Source organism: Triturus cristatus, chromosome 1_2 (genome assembly GCF_964204655.1).
Source record: "Triturus cristatus chromosome 1_2, aTriCri1.1, whole genome shotgun sequence".
In the NCBI taxonomy this organism is placed as follows: domain Eukaryota; kingdom Metazoa; phylum Chordata; class Amphibia; order Caudata; family Salamandridae; genus Triturus; species Triturus cristatus.
The window spans coordinates 74,853,300-74,873,799 of NC_140580.1; the positions used below are offsets into that span (position 1 = coordinate 74,853,300).

Here is a 20,500-nt window from a genome sequence, read left to right on the forward strand (position 1 = left end):
TTTCTTAACAAGGCCTTGGTGGTAGCAAAGAGGGATATCGCTGCCGGTCGGAGGATAGTTTGTGGGTAAGGTCGCATCAGTGCTGGCTCATGGCGGACAGCGGGGGAAAAGAGGTGGCCAGCGCGCGGCTTGAAGCGGCCTCTTTGGAAACCTACAACACTGGCAGTGGTGCGCGGACCTCGCGGGGCCGCGCCTAAACAGATTCACAATCAGTGGCAGAAATATAATACCGGCCAGACGGGTCCCCATCGCACGTAGCAACACAAGTGCACGCAGGGGCCAGGGTGTGAGTTTGGGACGTTTAATGGTGACTAGACAGTCAAGCTGAACTGAGAAGAGACAGTGGCTGCATCGGCAATAGGAAAAGTGTTTGCACACCACGCACCCAAAGGGGGTGCTGCTGCTATGCTGGTGCTCAAGTGGCTGGCCCAATAGCTGTGTGAGTATCGTGGGGAGCGAAATACAGGAGGCCGACTGCGGATGGTGAAGGGGCGCACTTAGTGGGGTCTTGGCCTCCACCGGACAGCTGTGTCTCCTCATGGGCTGTGGCTCGACTCCCTGGGTGGTTCCCGGGGCGCTCCTGGTGTGTGGAGACTTTCGGGGGTGAGAACGCACGCCGCCTGCGGCAGGTGATCCGTTGACCCGGCGGAACGAATATAGGCAGTTGGATAGGTGACCGTGCGGCCCAGTGTGTGCCCGTGGAGGCTAGCGAATTGGCAGCAGCCGGTGCACCGAGGGTGATGGCGGGGAGGAATGAAGCGGACAGGGCCTCAGCCAGAAACCGGTCCTAGGAAGCTTGTTTCCGGTCCAGGGAAGACATGGCTTGGCAGTTCGGGCTGGACTGTTCCCATGAGGCACAGGGTCAGACTGATTTGCATATGGCCATGTCTGAACTGGGGTGGCAGAGTGGGCTAAAGAACGGTGATGGATTAAACCCAGATCAGTTGACTGGGGGTGAGTGCTTGCAATGTTCAACACTCCGTCCATCATTTCCTTTGGTTTTTACCCAGATCATCTAAGACGACTCAGTCCAACAAGCTTGATAGGTACACGGTACCTAAAGGAGCGCCTTCAGAAGCTAGCGGCGCGCCTAAGCCCGCGGAGGACCCCGGGGGTGCCCCGGAGCTGACTCTGCAAGATGTCATGGCCGCCATTACTGGAGTTAAAGAGTCCCTGGAGCGCAAAATGGACACCATCAACCTAATCCGGGCAGATCTCATGAAAATGAGCGAAAAAGTCAGGAGTCTCGAAGTGAAGACCACTAGCTTAACAGAGGATGTCTCCCAACTACAGACTGACATGCAGGAATTCAAATCTTTGCGGGAAATGGCCGAGCGCAAGCTGGATGATTATGAAGGCCGCGCATGAAGAAACAATGTTCGCATTCTTGGGAAAAGTCGGAAGGGCCGGCCCCCGACCTATTTGTGGACGAACTCATACTTAATCATCTCCGACCCAGGGGCTTAGGGAAGTTTTTCACCATCGAGAGGGCCCACAGGGTCCAGGGGGTGCGGCCCAGGCCCGGGGCACCCCCGCGACCCCTGATAGCACGTGTCCTTAATTTCCGTGCCAGAGATGCGATCCTTCAGCATGCTCGTACTGCGGCGCCCCTCCGGTATGAAAACGCCGACCTCACATTCTTCCCTGACTTTACTCAATTGGTTCAGAGACAACGTCGAACTTTCTTGAATGTTAAAAAGAAACTCAGGGAGAGAGGACTCAGGTACGCAATGTTATTCCAGGCCCGGCTCCGAGTAGAAGCAGAGGGTCGCGCCTGGTTCTTCGACAACCCTGAGATGGCCTCAGATTAGCTGGAAAGCCGAGGGGGCAATGGAACCAGAGTCAGAGTGGGAGACGGGGGATCGGACATACAGGACCGGGGGTAATATTGGGAGGAATCACCTGATCCTAGTGGCAGTTTGTCTGTGCGTTGGGGGGGGGGGGGGGGGGGGGGGAGAGCCCTGAGCGTCGGAGTCAAAGTATAATGTTCGCTTAATGTTTGGGATGCTACCACGTCAGAGACTCTTGAACTGCGAGATGGGCCGGGGATGGGGGGGTGGAGTGTCGAATTTTTGTTACCCTCCTTTTTCTACATTTAGTTACTTTTTTCGGGCGACAGGCACTCTGCAGGTTCAGACTGGGCAGTTTCAAGCCTGGGGTCAGGGTAGCAGGGTGGGGGAGAGTTGGGGGAGGCGAGAGCAGAGGGACGGAAGATGTTGGTTTTATATATTGTTTGTTGAATTGAATTGTTCAATGCCATCCGAGAAACAGGCACAACCCGAGCGACTCTACGGAAGCAACAGCGATGAGCACTAGACAGGAGATAGGGGTCAAGGTCCTAAGTTGGAATGTGAATGGTTTGGGAGATAAGATCAAGCGGGGCATGGTCAGTCAGTTTCTCAGGAGACACGCCCCAGACGTCATTCTTCTGCAGGAGACGCACCTGGTCGGTAATAAGTGCATGGCCCTGCATAGGGGAGGCTACAAACTAGTCGCACACGCGGGATCCACCTCAGGGTCAAGAGGAGTGGGCATATTATTCAGAAACTCCTTCCCCTTCGTACTACAATCCACCTGGGCAGATACACGAGGCAGGTACATCGGGGTCTCGGGCCAGTGGGAAGGTAGGACAGCTACGTTTGTATCCATCTAGGTCTCCCCAGGCCTGCAATCAGACACTTTCAAAGATGTTGCCACGATCTTCCTCTCATTCCCGATTGGCCTTCTGATACTAGGGGGGGGACTTTAACTCGGGAATGTCGGCGGAATTAGACAGATATTCACCGCGAGACCTCGGGCCAGCGCAGAGAGGGCTGCAAACCTTCACTGAATCACTGGGATTGGTAGACGGGTGGCGGGCACTCAACCTGGTAAAGACACAATAAACCCACGTCTCGAGCTCCCACGGCAGTCTTTCTCGTATTGATTACGTCCTTGTCCCTGTAGTGCAGACGCACACACTCCGTGAGGTATGTCATCTGGGACATGGTATATGTAATCACTCCCCAGTATGGCTTAATAAAAAAAAAAACAATGGGGACCCAGCGTCAATTCTGTTGTCTCCCTCAGGGATTCAAGAATAGTCCAGAGTTATTCTCAGCAAGGGTAACAGAGTTACTACAAATTTATGATGACAAGGCATTGTCATATGTCAATGATATCTATCTGACAGATGATGACCTGAACAGGCACTTGAACAGGGTGAATACCATTATACTGAGCTTCACCTCTGGAGGTTATAAATCCAATTTCAAAAATCGAGAATTGCCCATCTCAACGTCCTTTTCCTAGGATATGAACTATCAAGTGAAGGCAAAAGCCTAGCAGCCAACTTTTTAGAAAAGTGTGCGCTGCTCCAACCACCAAAAACAATGAAAAACTTACAGTCGATTCTAGGTTTCCTAAATTTTGGAAGAACATACAGTCTAAACTATGCAGAAAGGGTTAAACCTCTCTACGAATTAATCAAACCTGATTTTAAAATCACACATTGGACACAGGAACACACAGATATCCTGCGTTCACTTCAAGCTGACATGTTAGCAACAAAACACTTACAAAAACGCGTAAACGTACGCAACTTAGTGATCTGAATCATTCCGGGTCAATGCGGATTCACCTACTTAACTTTTAACGAAGGTGAAAAAGTACCAATTGCATACAAATCACATTTGTATACGCAAGCAGAAATGAAATTTGCATCGACAGAAAAAATTCTGACAGCAGTTCAAACCGCTGTAGCAAAAGAAAGACCCCTAGCACAGGGGAAACGCATTATGGTCGTAACCTCTGTACCAGCCTTAGAGGCAGTTACAAAAGTGAGTATTCCGAATGCCACAGCTTTACATCCAAGATGGATACAGTGGGTTAATTCTCTTGCTACAGCTGATGTTGAATATGTTTTTGATCCTTATTTGAAAACACAAGCATTCCTGCAATACGAACACGAATTTCCTCTGCCTACTGAAATTCTTCCTCTTGACCAGTACGAATTTATAATTTATACTGACGGATCTGCACAACCCGCTATGGGGGGTAAGCAAGCTTATAGTGCAGCATGCGCGATCGTTAAAGGTTATATGCTTGATGGCAAATTTAGACCAATGGTCACAAAAAACGCAATCTCTAGGAGAATGTACTGCTCAGTGAGCTGAACTACAAGCATTTAAAATGGCACTTGAAAATACGGATCGCGCAATCCCCGCACTCATAGTGTGCGATTCTTTTTATTGTGTTCAATCATACAATGAATATTTACAGAATTGGCTTCAAAATGGATTCAAAGATGCAGAAGGAGGTACAATCGAGCATAAAACACTTTGGGAACAAGTAGTTCAGTTGCGAAACGGACTACAAAACACTCACGTGATACACACGCCGAGACATCAACGTGATGGCGTTCATGTTGAAGGGAATTGATTGGCTGATGAAGCCGCGAAAGGGGCTGTGCAAACAGCTTCCGTAGCTGCAATCAATTGTTCAAAAACGAAAATAGACAGTGAAATAATACTGGCTGTCAATGCTTCAAGCAAAGGCAGCGGTGCAGCGTTACCTAAAAGGTTTCCACTCAAATACTCACCTATAATTGATGCGAACAATGTTCCATTTGCTCGAATACCAAACATGGAACATAGATTAGGACTAATCCTAGCAGCACATGAAGGGATCGCCTCTGCCCATGCAGGTGTTTCCACCACAGTATCGTTATTAAAACAGAGATACTGGTGGCCAGGCATTAGGAAAAGAACCAGAAATAATGTTTTGGACTGCGAAATATGCCAGAAGATGAAAGTCTCTACTGTGAAACGTCCTGCGCCGACGCCCCTGTTAATTTCAGATAAACCATCAGCATGTGTTTACCTGGACCACTGCGGTCCCTTACAAAGAGATGGCTGAACGCTCGAACTGTTATAAAAGATTTGCGAGTCTTTCTCGGCACATACGCAATAGGCACACTACATTCTGACCAGGGTCCTGCGTTTAGCTCTAGGGCTTACAAAGAAGCCATGGCCAGTCTGGGCGTAGCATTGCGGTATTCTTCCCCATTCCATCCTGAGGGAAATTCTGTTGTGGAAAGAAAAAAACGGGATATAAAGCATTCTATAACAGCTAGGGTATTCGGTTCGGGTGATGGATGGGTCAAACATTTATATGGGGTCCAGCGTGCAATAAATAACTTGCCAAGAAGTTCTCTAGGGGGTGTCACTCGATATGAGGTCCTGTTTGGGACTAGAATGTTGGTTCCGGACTTAGATATGAAAGGCACAGTGGTGGAAAACAAACAATTTGATATCAAAGATTGTTTGGCTGTTTTACAGGACTTAAATGAACTTAGAACGCAACAAAGCAACGTGGTCCTGAAGCCAACCACCACTGAGAAAAATCCGGCCGTCCCAGCAAGGCCTGTCTTGATCGCAAAGCTTGGTGATTTAGTTAGAGAAAAGATTGCGGACAAGAAGGAATTTGGGCCTTCTTACAGACGACCAGTACCTGTCTTAGCAATCCACGGATCAAGAACAGTACTTTTGCCGCCCTTTGCTGGTAAAAAGGAGAAAAGATTTGTGTTCATCGACCTGATCAAACCACACTATGTGGCCGATAGTGAACAGTAGGCCAAGTGGACTCCGCCAATGTAGCAGACGCACTCCTCTAGTTACAATCCAAGAGGTTCAAACTGAGAGACCCATCACATCAAGATTCAACAGTAAGAAATAGAGGACTAAGCAACAATGCTATGGACCTTGTACCTCTTGAGACCCAAATAACAGTTCGTTCAGATACACCTGTCTACGACGAAGTAACATGTGATCAACTGGTTCCAGCAATTTCATCAAATACGGATGCAATTCCAGCCATTGACATAACTGCTTCTGGCTACTTCATGAACTTTGAAACGTTTTCCGAGGATCCCAGCGAGCCTGAAACGACACCAGTACAAAGAACTTTCAAAGAACAAGCAACAGACTTTTTTCATCTACTGGAAAAAACTTATCTGGTTTCACCATGGATTGAACTATGGATTGCTTTGGGAATATTCTTCTTTCTACTTTGGTTAGATCTGGTAATAATTCTGGGTATGCTGAGTAATGGAAGATATATTCAAAAGGACGCAGCAAGTATAAGAGTGAACTTACTTCTCCAGCCATACAAATCATCCCATTGTGAAGCAAGAGACTTGTCAGCAGTGAACATCACAGCGATTCCTATACCTGATGGTATAGTTTGGGACAAAACCGAATATGACATTTTTGGCCCGTCGGAGCTTTTGAAGATTCCACATTTATTTAAAATTTCATTAAGTGTCTTGATTACCTCCGGTACCTTTTCTGATGATTGGGACTTCGAGACTGTTAATAATATGATGTCTGATCTAGAGATGTCAACTGCATTCACTAATAATGAATATTTACAAGGTTCATCAGACTATGAACAACTGTATTGTTATAACCACTATGGTCATCATTTCTTGCATAAATCTGCAACACCTAGAAATGTATTAATGTATAACCAATGGGAACATTGTCCTACGCCACCAAAGGGTAGCTCGAAAACATTTGCAATGAAATTTTCATATTTTTCACGGTTTAATATCTCAAATGCAGAGACATTTTACTTTAAGAATGTCAATAAAACAGGAATGAAAACTATGTTAACGAATACCAAACAGTTTTATTCTACAGCCTTTATTGCCCAACTGTCTAGACAGGGTTACGACTTTTGGTAAGACAACACTGAGACAAAAACTGTCTGGGGTACTAAAGATTGGCAAGTACAGGGAATAGAAGCTTTGTTTAGAGCCTGTATCATCCCTGAGCAAATTATGTTTTTGAATGATACTGTCCAACAAACATCATGCCTTGGAAAAGCCAAGATAAAATACATGAACACTCCTTCTATACCTGCACCTACAAGTGAAAGCACTACAAAGGGGGAGGTTGACGTACATACTATTTTGAAAAATAACAGATCAGATCCTGATTGGAAAAAATGGTTGCTCTGGCCCTTAGACACAAACAACTGTCAAGATAGATTCCTGAACAAAACACAAGGTTTTACCTTTCATAGGCCAGACATACGTTATGTCCAAAGACAGGATCGAGGGGTAGTAACAACTTACAGTGTAGGGAAACTTTGCCTTGATTGGCTAAAGAAAGCTACACTAGAGGATGTCAAACAACACTTAACTTTACTTCAAGAAGGCGCAGACCTTAGGGAATTCTTGTTAGGACCAAGAATACCGTGTCAAAAACGTTTCATATATGCCGGTATCTACGCTGCTTATAATGAAGTATGGAAGGTCACCCAAGCATAGACTGCAGAACAAATATGAGAAATTGATCGTATTAATTTAGAGAAATCTCTCTCTGTAGTAGACAATGGGTTAACGACTCTGTCGTCCAGGATATATTCTTTGGACAGCATTGTATCCTCTGTCATAGACATCATGGAACAAGACTTGATCACGTTACAACACGGTCAGTCACAGCTACGTTCTATCATGCTATTAGGCTGGGCACTTCAAAACCTGCGTTCTGGCTATGTGCCTTGGCGTTTAATCAATACTACGTCACTGTTTGCAGAATTTATTCTCACTGATAGACAGATCAAAATGGCACAAAGGGGAGCAGACTATACGGTGCTGAGCATTGAAAAACTGGAGAAATTACCATTCACAGTGGCAGAAAAAACAGCTTCAGTGGATCATACATGGTAAGATGACTCTGCCTGTTACGACTTTACATTTTCAGAATTGCCTAAAAAATATACCAGCAGGCAAAGATAAAAGGTTGGGTAAAGAATATATCAAGAAATCCTGGGATTTACCTTACACACACAGATGTTGGAGTGGGGGACCTGAAGTGTTTCTTAGCGGTGAAAATTGTGAACACTCACTAAGCGGTTCTCTCCTTTGTCAGGGTACACGGGGCCTGTGACGGTTTCACTACAAACTTATCCTGCCACCTGCACGGTTCACCGGCAGCAGTGATTAATCCAATCTTTGGTCAACTTTCAAATGGGAGTTACATTATGTTGAATGATCACAGCTGCTGTGGCATGCTGCCAGGTATCCCATATCTAGTAATGGTTACATCCAGGGTCACTTGCTGTATGCAAGTCTTGTTTCCCCAAATAGACATAGTCAGGGAGTCTCCTTTATGGCCTTCACTGAATATCTCTTCTATACGAGTTGATACTCTAAGGAGAATGAAATCCATTCTTTTACAAAAAACTGTGCCTTTGACCTCTGCCACAGAAACCTATGATCTCCAAGTCGCATGGACTTCTGCTGAGATACACACCCTTTTGTATAGAAACTGCCCTGTGCATTTCTCAGAAATGTTAGGTAGTATCTTAAACATGTCTGATACGAGCGGTATTGTACATGTATTTAAGAACGTGTGTGTGGTACCGTTAGCACCTTTTCAAGCAGTCCTGTCAGGAACACTTTAGCGGTAGTCTCCTTTCCAGGACCTAGGTTCAGTACTTGGTACAAGGTCCAGAACTATCCACGTTGGAAGTGACGATTGCTTTACCTACGACTCCTTCTATCACTCCTCCTTAAGACATTCACCACCAAAGTCCATCGCGGAATTCCAATATGGCCGCCAAGTCAGCGAGGGAGGTCAGCGATCAATGCATCCTCCTCTTCTGACGTTTACCGATTACTTCGCCGGCGCTCGAGCGCTGCTCTGCGCACTTCAACTGTTGCTACAGCGGAGAGCAGTGTCTCGTTTTAGCGCCTGAAACTTTTCCTGTCAGAAGTTTTACTGTTTAAGGGCAGACCTTAGTTTTTGTATCGCCTTCAGTGGCGAATTTTGGTGTGCACACCGAGGAGTTATTTTCTCCTCTTAGGAATAACCCTTATTTATGGGGCAGTTCCGTTTTTGAGGTTATTCTCCTCCTCCTTTAATAAGTCAGTTGTTCCTCGCTTCTGAACCTTCGGAGTCGGTAAACTTCAGGTCTTCAAAACAACATTACCGGCACAAGTGTGACCTGTCGTCAGGATTTGGACATTAACTGGAAAACTCAAGTAAGGTCTTGTTTCTCCTGAGATATAGCCATTGCTACTTCTAAGAACAGTGCATAATTCATTTATGCTTATGAGAGAGAACCCTACTTGTTCAAGAAATCCATTTTCACATAGGAGAGAGGCAAACGTCTGGAGGGTTTAAGGTATATAGTAAAAGTAACGTAAGGTGTAATGTATTATTAACTGGTTTTGAGGGAGGTATAGTATGCGTTACATTTGTGTCTCCTCTGCAGGTATCTGTCACTTCACCTTACCAGCGAAGTAAGATCCAAATATTCCTTGAGGCGTAGAAAGACAGACTAGACCCGGAGGCAGTCTCTCTCTTCCCAATTTCCCCTTCCCCCTGTAGTGTGCTGACAGGAGTTTCTTCCTAGTCGGTAGGCTGTAAGGGGGCATCGAAGAATTACTGTTCTGCTCCTGTGGAGTCGGCTATTCAAGGTACTGACAAGTCCTCGGAATTTTTCCAAACTTTGTGCACTCTGTGTTTGGGGGACTGCCGCTCCTTTAGCACTCGTTGCAGGGATACTATTTTTGCTCCTATTGCTATGATATGGCAAGCCAAATCACCAGCGACACCCAGTTCACCATGGAAAGAACTCTATTGGAGATGATGTGTCATGAGCGCATCGTCCGAATTCTAGGTTAACCTCGTCTACGAGAATTAAACACCACTTGAGTTCTGTCATTCAGACCAATTTGGCAAGATTGCATCTTACTTGCTCTACGCTACCTGCTATGCGGTGAAGAATGCGTGCTGGACATTTGTCTGACACTCCCATCAGTCATGCCTAAGCATATCGATACCCTGCTGGACCCGATAACGGCCCTTGCTAAGTGTTGTCCCCAGCAGCTACCAATCCTGATGGCGGAATTCATTGAGATCTCACAGACGCAACATTCTAATGCTGAGGTACGAGAGGAAACACCAGGCGCGCAGGTAACATCCAATCCGGATATTGCTGATGCTTCCCATGCTGAAGGCGATAGTTTGCATCTATGTGCTGTTGATCTTCTACACAAGGTATTCCAACTCTCACTCACAACAGTAGACAACTTGATGTCTACAGGATTAGAAAATGTTATGTTTTCTCCATCCCCACACACTAACTTTTGATTCAAGCACACAGTGTTCCGGAGAGACTCTAAATTTGGCCTTCATTCTTTTTCAAACGCAATACTGACTTTGGAACTTTTTATTATATTTTTTCTTCTCTTACCCGTCCCAAAGTTGTATTTTTCATTTTTTATCACAGTAATCTGCTTATAGTAGAACTATTCATAGAGAACAGAATTCTTTGATAACACTTCCAGGGACAGTATGCCACCTTGTCATGAATAGCATTTTGACTTGTGTAACCCGATATGAAATGGTTTCGGCCCTTTTTTCTTCTGTATTTACGAGTCATTTCATCACATGTATATATTTTGGTTCATTCATTTAGCATTCCAATGTGATCATATGCTTAGAATGGAACATTGCCTTTAATATGTATAACACTTTATGCATAGCAATGGTTTTGTAATGTATTTTTAGAACATATGTTTTAGATATGTTTTCTGCTTATTTTAGCAACCCCATGCGATACTCTGTTTTAAGATATGTTTAGAACGTTTAGGATTTAGTAACGTCGTTCATACGAAACTGGAGTGGGTGTTGTGTGCTGTTTTAGATTCCATATATAGGTTTCCCGATTTATGCCCTTATATAGGTACATTTCACATTGCCCTTATTTGGACATAGAAATCCGGCCCTTATTTAGACATTGTCCGTACAAACCAAATACAGGCATGGCCACCTACATCCGTCCATCCACGTCACAACGAATTCTTGGAAAACCAGACCCTTAAGCCTTTAGGAATTTCCCCCAGCTTGAATATTGATTTCTCCAAGAACTCATTAAGTATGCATAAACATCTATTCCTTAGGGGTTCATTCATGATGTTCCTCTGCCCAACTTTTACGTCAATACTGGCATTCCTAGACACCTTCAAGGTATAAATAATCCAGCACTTGCCCTGGCAAATTGCGGTTCCCGGAGGATTCGATCCAACCCAGACTATGCGGTTTGCCACGGCAAGTTCGGAAGGAGATCAAGTTCCAGCCTGATGGACTGACCTGATGCTGCCATCCTCCTCGCAGAGAATCCAGCTCCAGTGGTCTCGGACTTCCCTTGCAGGGGGTAGACTATCGAGTCCAGAAAAGAGAATCCAACCTCTCTCATTCTAAGGTATGGAGCGGACTAGAACTTAGAGAAACTTTTTGCAACTCTTGGCTAAATGAAAATATAGCTAGCTATACTTTAGAAATGGCACCTACTTCAAAACTCGTACTGCACTTAGGTTGGGTACCCTGGGGTAGAACAATTTACAAGCATCAGATAAGTATCACATTTTAGCTTATGTTATTTATGTATGTATTTTGATTAATATATGTCATAGCTACAAACCATGCTATTGCAGTATTATTTTATCTTACTGCTAACTTCGTACATATTGTACTTTGCAGTCTTTCTTACGATTGTAGCAATTCATATCTCTTGCATGAGAAATAAGACTGTTCAATAAACCCTTTTATTAACCCTTTTGTTGAAACGCCCGTCTCTCTATTTCTGTGCAACTCTGTAGAAACTAAGCATGCACGATTGACTGAGTGAAACTTATCTATTGTTTCCACGATTCTGAGACTGTTCCGATTCTAAATGGAAACAAAGTTGTCATGTTTATGCGGTTGTCAGAGACTAATACCTTCTTGTATATTCAAGAAGTTTCTAGTGACCTCTGAGTTAGCTGGCACACACAAGTAATTAAGTTTAATGTACTCAATAGAGACATACTGACCTTAGTCCTATGTCGAATCTATAGTGTATGTTATACCAATGCGCAGAGCCTATCCGGGATAAAGGAACTACACTACACTCTCCTCCAGTCAAAATTCTTTACAATGAACGTATTTCACTGGACCCCAGCAAGGCTCCATTAATTAAATCAGCCGTAGAAGGACTCCTGTTGGAATTGCGACAAGGATGCTGGTTCCTACCAACATGTTTTTTCAATGCCCACTTCTTAACCTATTTTGGTCTCCAATACAATACCATCTTTCAGCTATTTTTAACACCCAAATAAGTCTAGATTTTCCAATGGTGATGTTAGGTCCCTGAAGACTAACCTGAATCTCAGAGCCATTGATATGGCTCTGCTTGAATCCTTCTGGTAATCGTGGTGAAACTAATCTTGTATGCATGGAAATCGTTCACTCATCTTTTCTTTCACACATGGTTACTTTCTTGAGAGGAGCCCATAGCTCTCATTCCACACTCCAGGCTTGCCCTCAATTAGACAGCAAAGTTTAAAGTTGCCTTGACAAGTGTGTGGAGTCCGAAAAGACTTTGTTCATTCCCCTTCTGATGAACCTAGACATGCTTGGACTGTGCTTCATGTGTAATACGCTGAGTTGCTACCCTCGACTCCTCTTCCCTTGGTTTCTCTGCTCCTACTTCTTTTCTTTTGTCTTATAATCCATATTGCTCTGGGATACCTGCCCACTTGTTTGTTCTAAGACACCCAGTGATTTTATGATACAGTTTTCACAATACCCTAGCTCTTCCAAGCTCATGGAGTCCTATCTTACTATCTTTACAGTAATTACATCCACATCATATACCATAATCTCCATTTTTGTATTGCTGTATCTTATTTGGAAGATGGTTGTTATTCCCCAAACCTATACATGTACGTATTTCTTTCACTGCCATTTTCTATGGTTTCCTTTTTCGATTTTTAGAGTGTTCAGTTTCTGTTTGTATCTCAGAGCCTCTGCAAATTGGGTCTAATTGTACGTGTTTTCTTATTACATATCAATAAAAATGTTATAGTACAAGAAAAAAGAAGTGGCAAAAGAAAACGTGATGCCATCTAAACACAGCAGGAATATGTATGCAATAACAAAACTAAACTTAGCAGAGGGTGTACATGTTGTGCTGTTATTGCACATAGTCTATCACTGTTTTAAAATTCCAGCATGGCTGCCATGTTTAGAACCAATGTGCTGGCCATCTTAGAAAGGTAAAACAGCGATACACTGACAACTGCATTACATTATGGTTGCTCTGATATAGGGATTAGTGCCAGGCAGGATGCAGCGCACTGCAGATGAAATGAGCAGCAAGCAAGCAGCCATTAGCACTGCTTGGGGAGCTGTACTATCTTCTCAAGAAATAGTAACAGAAAAAAAGAGGAGAAGCAGATAAATAATAATATCCACATTTGTAAAGCGCGAACAATCACCCGTAAGGGTCTCTAGGCGCTGGGGGTGGTCAGGAAGATTAAGCAAGCTATTGCCCAGAGTCACATGGTGCTGGGCTAATCTGCCGCCGGCACCGGGGATCAAACCGTGATCCCAGATTCCGGAGTCAGTCGCCCTGGCCGCGGCGCCACACCTCTTCCAAATGGAAGGGGAACTTTGAAATGAGGACATTGAAAACTAAAGGACTGGCCAACCAGCCCGACACTGAATCGCACTCACTTTCAGGTAAATTTGCACATGTGATCAGAGAATGCAGTCATTCACAAGGCAAGAGATCCAGCGATGAGTCCATTACCCCATTCTGTATGCCATAATATATGTAAGCAGAATGTAACTCGAAGTCAGACAGACCTTTGGCAGAAGGCCCTCTATGTATCTTAGTAGGTATATTTTTCTATATGCGAATGCATGTATTATGTAATATTTTATTCATTACAAGACCCTGGCAGACAGCTAAGCCTGTCAGGCCTACCGAAGAGATTCTTGCAAGAATTATTACAGCCTAATTCTCCTAACCTTATGATTTGTCAAAGGGGCGACCTGCACCAATATCATTCTCTACAAAGATAATCAGTGAGACTTTATGTAACAAAATATCTGTTTCCAAGCTTTAGAAAAGTGAAAAAACTGGCTGTTGGCTTTAACCTATGTGATACACAGTGAATAAATTAAGCCTACTGCCTTTGTTGTAACTTTTCATAATAATCAGATCAGACCTGTGGCATGTGAAATATCTTTTCCTATTGAAGCAATCAAGACTATATCAAGGGTATGTCATCATAACCAACTCAGGCCTAAACTTATGCTTTCAACAGGCATACAATTATAAAAGTCTACAAATTACGGTAGGAAAAGCAAAATATTGTCTCTGCTAAGAAATCAAATGAGAATTCTCACTCTGCAATCTTGTACATCCACAGTTTGTAAGCGGGAGTAACCAGCACCAAACCCTCACCTGCTACAGATTCTTTGTTACAAAATACCTATCTGTAGGCTTTACTACAGAGTAATAACAATCTAACCTTAAATGCCTAGTGATTTTAACATATGATTTTCACAATCAATATTTCAGGCCTACTCCCTTTACCTTTACTTTTCTTAATAAAGAATCAAGCCAATAACCTTTACTCTTGGAGTGTCACCATAACCAAATCAGACCTCCAGCATTGGGCACAAGCTTTCCCATGAGGCAGCCACGAGGTATACTTTAATCAAATTACAAATATGTACAAAGCCACAGTTGTCAAAACAATATAAAATCCCTCTGATCCGAGCCTAATAAGGATTATCATAGTACAAAACGTCTATCCTCAGGGTTTGTTTGGGTGGGCAGCCAACACAAAACCCTCACCTACTACAGTAATCTGTGTTATGTTGTGTACCTGCCTGTGAATCATCATAGTGCAACCTCCCCACGCTTTGTCGGAGAGGGTGGACAACACCAAAATCTGTGCCTCCTACAGTAATCTGTGATATGACATGTAACAAGATACCTGTCTATAGCCTGAAACACAATGTGATAACCCACTGTGACGGTCGTGTACGCACGTTTGTTACAATTATGATAAACTTGTATTTATACGTGAAAGATAGCAATTCAGTGTCAAATATACCATTAGGCTACGAAGATGACATTCACAGATCTGTTCTGTTTTAGCTCTCACAAGTATGTGCTTTTTGGTAACAGATTTTGCTTCTTTTCTCAGGGGGTGGCATGCTGTGGGCTAGTAAGTTATTTATTAGGGGTTAGTTTTCCTAACTGTAACTCAGACACCATTAATATTATTTAATTTTAGAAGATAAATCATTTTTATGATTGTATTTTTTTGTGTTAAAATCGTCAGTATCTGGAACAACGGACAGGCTAAATAATGATGCAATTCAACTTAATTATGAATAATAAACCATGCTACAGGTTTTGTCATGAGATTCAGAGTGCAGTTGTCTTTTCATATTATTTGTGACATCTTCCTGAGGGGACAAAACATCTAAGACACAGCACCATCAAACCAAAGAACTTTAGAAAAGATCGTAATTGACCGAAAATATTTACTAAAAAGCAAGCTGCGGGAGTAGCTTTAGGATGCTTGTATTTATTAAAGAGACCTAAACAACTATAAAAGTAGGAACATTGATACAAATGAAATACACGGACAGAAAGTCAGAGGGATCCACACAAACTCAGGAGTAAAGAGACATACAAGCAACTAACTCTCTCGCACACTGATAGTGTTACCAACAAAGAAACAGAAGAACAGAAAGATCAATACCTGAAACTCAAATATCCTTTTCCCGAACTGGACTCTCTGCTTTGTGTAGGGTATAGTCTGGTCAAAGCAGCCTTGTGCTAACCCCAGCATCTGTAAAGTTAAAAGACCTTTAGAAATGTGGGTGTAATACTTACTATACACATTGCGCTGTCTAGAGAGAGGAGACAAGAAGCAGACCTCTGACCAGAAGCCATAATACCTGGAAGTTGTGCTTGGGATACTAGAATGGACTTCTAATCATTATGACTGCAAGCCAACCACGGTTATGCTTGTTTAGAAGCGGTGGTACATGCCCCGATTACTTACCGGTAATCTTCATTACTCCGAGTATAGTCTTCCTCGCCACATGACTAACACAGTGAGCTTCAGCTCCACAACAGAACCCTCCAAAGCAAAAAAGTCAGCATCCCATGCCTCCCATCCCTTCCCAATATGGCCGACCCATTACACCCATGACCCCTATAAGAGGCGGGCCGGCCCAACCCATCAGCCTGAAACTACCAAGCACCACATGAAGCCGATAGCCAGACAGGGAGGGAGGGATGGGAACTCATGTGGCGAGGAAGACTATACTCGGAGTAATGAAGATTACCGGTAAGTAATCGGGGCATTACCTCCTCGTTAGTCTTCCTCGCCACATGACTAACACAGTGAGCACATACCAAAGCCCAACGGCTTCATGGAACTCACAAGAAACCAACAGACCATAAGGGAATGCCCACGAACGAGGGCCAAACCCAACAGGCCAGAACGAGCGGAAGGACCACCCAGGGGAGAGGCAACCACGAGCAGGAAGAACCAGCCCGGGACCGAAGACACCGGGAAGGACAAAAACCCGGACCCCAGAGACACGAAGAGCCGGCAGGAACCATGCCGAAAGCAAAGGCCCAAATGGGACAGAGAAAAGCTCCGGACCAGACCGCACGGAGCCAAAGGCCACAGAAAACAGAGCCCGGTGAACAAGCCGGCCAAAACCGGCCAACGGACATCCCGAAAGAGGGCAACAAAAAACCCCCCTTAAAAAAAGGGAAACCGAACGAACAGAGGGCAACCCCACCACAGCGACCCATCAAAAAAAAGGCACAGCAGAAAGGGAGAAGCCGATTGACAAACACAGCAACCCCGCAAAGGAGAACACCACTCGCGAGTAGCAAGAAAGGAAAAGGGGCGCAGAAGAGAACAGAAGGGTAAAGAAACCCCAGTCACACAAAGGACCCCCCGGAAGGGACCGCGACCCCAAGGAGAGAACCCAGGTAGGAATAAGGGAACAAACAGACCCAGGAAGGTGACAGAATGACACCGAATAGACCTGGCCACCAAGGGGACTCAACCAGGCCACCGCAGAAAGCGGAGAACCCACAAGACCACCCATGCACAGAAGGCAGGGAAAAGCCGCACCACGGACCGAGCCCGCCCCACACAGGGACCAAGCGAGTCGCCCAAACGAGCACCCACCAAAGGCGAGAAGGGCAGAAGGGCAGGGTGATCCAGAAACTCCGGCAGAAAAAGGAGGAGAAGGCCGAAGAGCCAACACCGGAGACCCAAAGGGAGCAAACAGCACCAAAGGGACCCAGAATAACACCGTCACACAGGCAGCCACAAACAGGGGCGAACCCAGCATACACCCGGGAGCACAAGGCAGGGTCAGCAAGGCAGGGGAAAACCCCAGAGCCACCAAGGAACGGCAAACAGAAGCCAGACTGGAAAACACCCAGAGTGAAAACCACAGACCCAGCCCAGAACAAAAAAGCTCACGACAACCAATACGGGAAACGGATAACAGCGGCCTACAATGCAACAACCACAAACGGAGGAGCGGCAAAGGGGACTCAACAGGATCAGCAACCGCGACCAAGAAACCGAACCCAGGCCCCTGTAGGAGACGCAGTAGTCCAAAGCAGCACCAAAACCTCCCAGCCGTACCAGGACAGAAGCGGGAAGAGGCCGGGAAAACCGGACCAAGGAAGGACCAGAGGCACCGAGACCCCAGCCGCCGAAGCGATCACCCAAAACACCATACGAGGAAGGCCCCAACCAAGTCAGACAACCTCATAAGAGAATGACAGAGAGCCAACACAGGACACAAAGACAGCATGCGCGTGACACAAATCCATGGCCAGCGAGAACCAAATGGAACGCCCCACGAATGTTGCGTGTCAACCTTGCGCAGGGGCCATGCCAATCTCCTCTGAATCGCACCAATTAAAGAAGAGTTAGAAAGAAATGCCAACTAATGCCCCCAAGACAGCGAGTGCGGGACACAAACCCATGTCCCGTGAGAGCCTTGATAACCAGAGGCACAAGACCCACCATCGAGCCCCAGCACCTGGTTGAGCCAAAGCACCTGGCCCAACAGAAAAAGGGGGGCAAGAACCAGCCGCCGAGACAGGGAGCACGAAGAGGAGGGAGCGGCACAGCCGCAGACCCGAACACGCCAGGGAGAGTCCAAAAAGGACCCCAAAGCCCACAGCACCCGGAAGACCCAGGCGGTCCCCCAACCTGGCACAAACCAGGCCCGACCCTGCACAACCGCAGAAAGCAGACCAGGCCATGCGAAACCAGGGCGGAAAGGCACGAAAGAACCGAGGGCACAGAGCGGACACCGCCGGCAAGCCGAAAGCCAACCGAGCCCCGCGCCCCCTACAGACAGAGGAGGCCGAGGGACCCACACGCACCCAGGTGCAACATCTGGAAAAATATAGAAGCCCACAGCCGCCCCCACAGAGAGGGGCAGCCAAACGCCAAAACCCAAACCCCAGAGCCCGCTATAGCAGGGCCTCAAGCACAAGGCGGCGGGGGAGGGGGGAGCGCAGGGCAGGACCGCGACGGCCAGCAGGAGGAGGAACCAGCAAGAGAACCCGACATAGCAGGGCCCCCACCCGGGATCCCCGAACCAACCGGGGCAGAGCAGTAGGAGTGGGAAGAGAGGGAAGGCAACACAGCGCCAGCGCTCAGGAAGGACGACAGCGAAGCAAAAAGACAATCGCCTACAACCTCCACCGCCCGCACCCGAAGGGAAGGCAGGCGGCGCATCCCACCCCCACATAGCCCTCCAAGAGGAGAAACAGAGGCGCCTGAAGCGGACGCAACAGATGACCAAGCCACCAGGCCAACGGCACACAACAACGCACCCAACGGGGCGACAAGTCCCGCAAGGCACAGGAGCCAAGAGAGGTAAAAACAGAACCGGTGGAGGAAGAGTCAAGCACCCAGCCAGCACCCCCAACCACAAGGACAGAACACGCGCACCGGAAAAGTGCAGCAAAATAAAGCAGAGAAATGAAACTCCGCCAACTCACGACACCTCGACAGCGATCAGCAGGACTCGACCACAGAATGATCACAAAAAAGCGAGACGATCGGCGTCTCAGAGCAGGAAGGGTGGTCAGCGGACATCAAACACCTACCACAAAAGAAGAGTCAGAAAGAGTAGCCAACACATGCCACTCCGACAGCGAGTGCGTGACCCGAACCCTCGTTATGTGAGAGCCCCGAAAACCAGAGCACAAGAAACACCAGTGAGCCATAGCACCTGAATGAAAAGAAGAGTAAGAAAGGCAGCAAACGCACGACAATCCAAAGAATATTACGAATGGGTATCAGTCCAGGTCAGTGACTGTGTAGGACACTAACAGAACCAGGGAAGACGCAAAGCGCCCGTTCACCACTACAGGAATGCGGGCGCCGAAGAACAGATGTGTTGGTGAAACCCAACACAATGGCACTATCGTACCGACCTCAGATAGATGAAAGGCTGAGCGGACCCGCCGGGAACTGAACCCGTGACCAAGAGGACGAACACAGGCTCCTGCAGCAGACGCATAAGTCCACTGAATCAACAGACCCCGGCAGAAGAAAGAATGAGACCAGGGAGAGCCGAACCAAACCCCGCCCCCGGGACAACGAGACGGCCCAGAGCGGGAAACAAGCCATCTTCAAACCAATACTATCGACCACAGTAAGAACTAAGAGCGATCGTGGATCCTGGCAAGCAGCTAAAACGAGTGTCTACTCACAGAGCCGCTGATACCAACAGCGTCCAGGGAGCAATGCCAACACGGAGTCCCGGAACAGCAACGGCATGGGGAGAAAGCGAATGGCCCAAACCACGCACAGACCGACCCTGAAAGGCAGCAGAGCGCTGTACATCAAACCAGTGGGGAATCACCAAGACACGAACCCCAAACCGCAAGCAAGTCCCACCAGCCCCCGCCCGACATGGCCCCTGGACGGGAAAGCGGGAGGAAGCAGCCGGCACACAACGGGGCCGTAAAATCGGAACAGGTGGTGGGACGCCACGTTGCAGCCCCGGAGGGGTGTCCCGGGAAAAACCAGCCCCTCCGCACCAAAGACAAATGACACAGCAAAGAAGTAACAGCCATTGGCTTGAATCGCTGGGAAACCGAAACCCCCGCCAGTATCAGTGACCCGGGGGAGGAAGCAGAGAAGAATGCGTGAGCTATGCCAAACCCCGCCCCCAGAAAAGCGAGCAGGAAAGCGACCGAAACCCGGCAAGGGGAGCTCAATCAGGAAGGACCCGGGCAGAGCGACGCCGAGACCAACCACACCCCCAAAACCGGGGAAAACACCCAGAAGGCAGGTAAGTCAGGTTCCCCAGCGGCCACCCGCCACAGCACCCGAAGAGGAAGGCGGCTGGCGGCGCAAGCAAACACGGAAGCGGTGGACCCGGGGAGAAACCCCGTAGAGACGCCACACGCCCCCGCGCCGAAGCGGGAGGCGGAATGACACAGCCAGAGTCCGGCGGGAAGGGAAAACCCCACGGACATCGCCGTCAGGAGAGCCGCCGCCTCCCCCAACGCCACGAGGGGCAGGCGAATACGCGGCTCGGGCAGGGGGCGACAACAGGGAATGCAAAGCACCCGCCCGCAACCCTTG

At 46.9% G+C, this 20,500-nt stretch overlaps 1 protein-coding gene and 1 non-coding gene across 2 annotated transcripts in view; both read right to left on the reverse strand.

The window, feature by feature from the left end:
• The window catches only part of ACADSB (acyl-CoA dehydrogenase short/branched chain), a 226,382-nt gene that overhangs the window by 40,153 nt on the left and 165,729 nt on the right, over positions 1-20,500 (reverse strand). The window contains exon 8 of the mRNA XM_085601734.1: positions 15,605-15,694. Within this exon, the coding sequence (XP_085457860.1) occupies positions 15,605-15,694 (90 nt within the window). The remainder of the gene's footprint in view (positions 1-15,604; positions 15,695-20,500) is intronic.
• Positions 17,729-17,838, reverse strand: LOC146866829 (U6 spliceosomal RNA). The gene has a single exon (XR_014968587.1). It is a non-coding gene; the product is annotated as a U6 spliceosomal RNA (small nuclear RNA).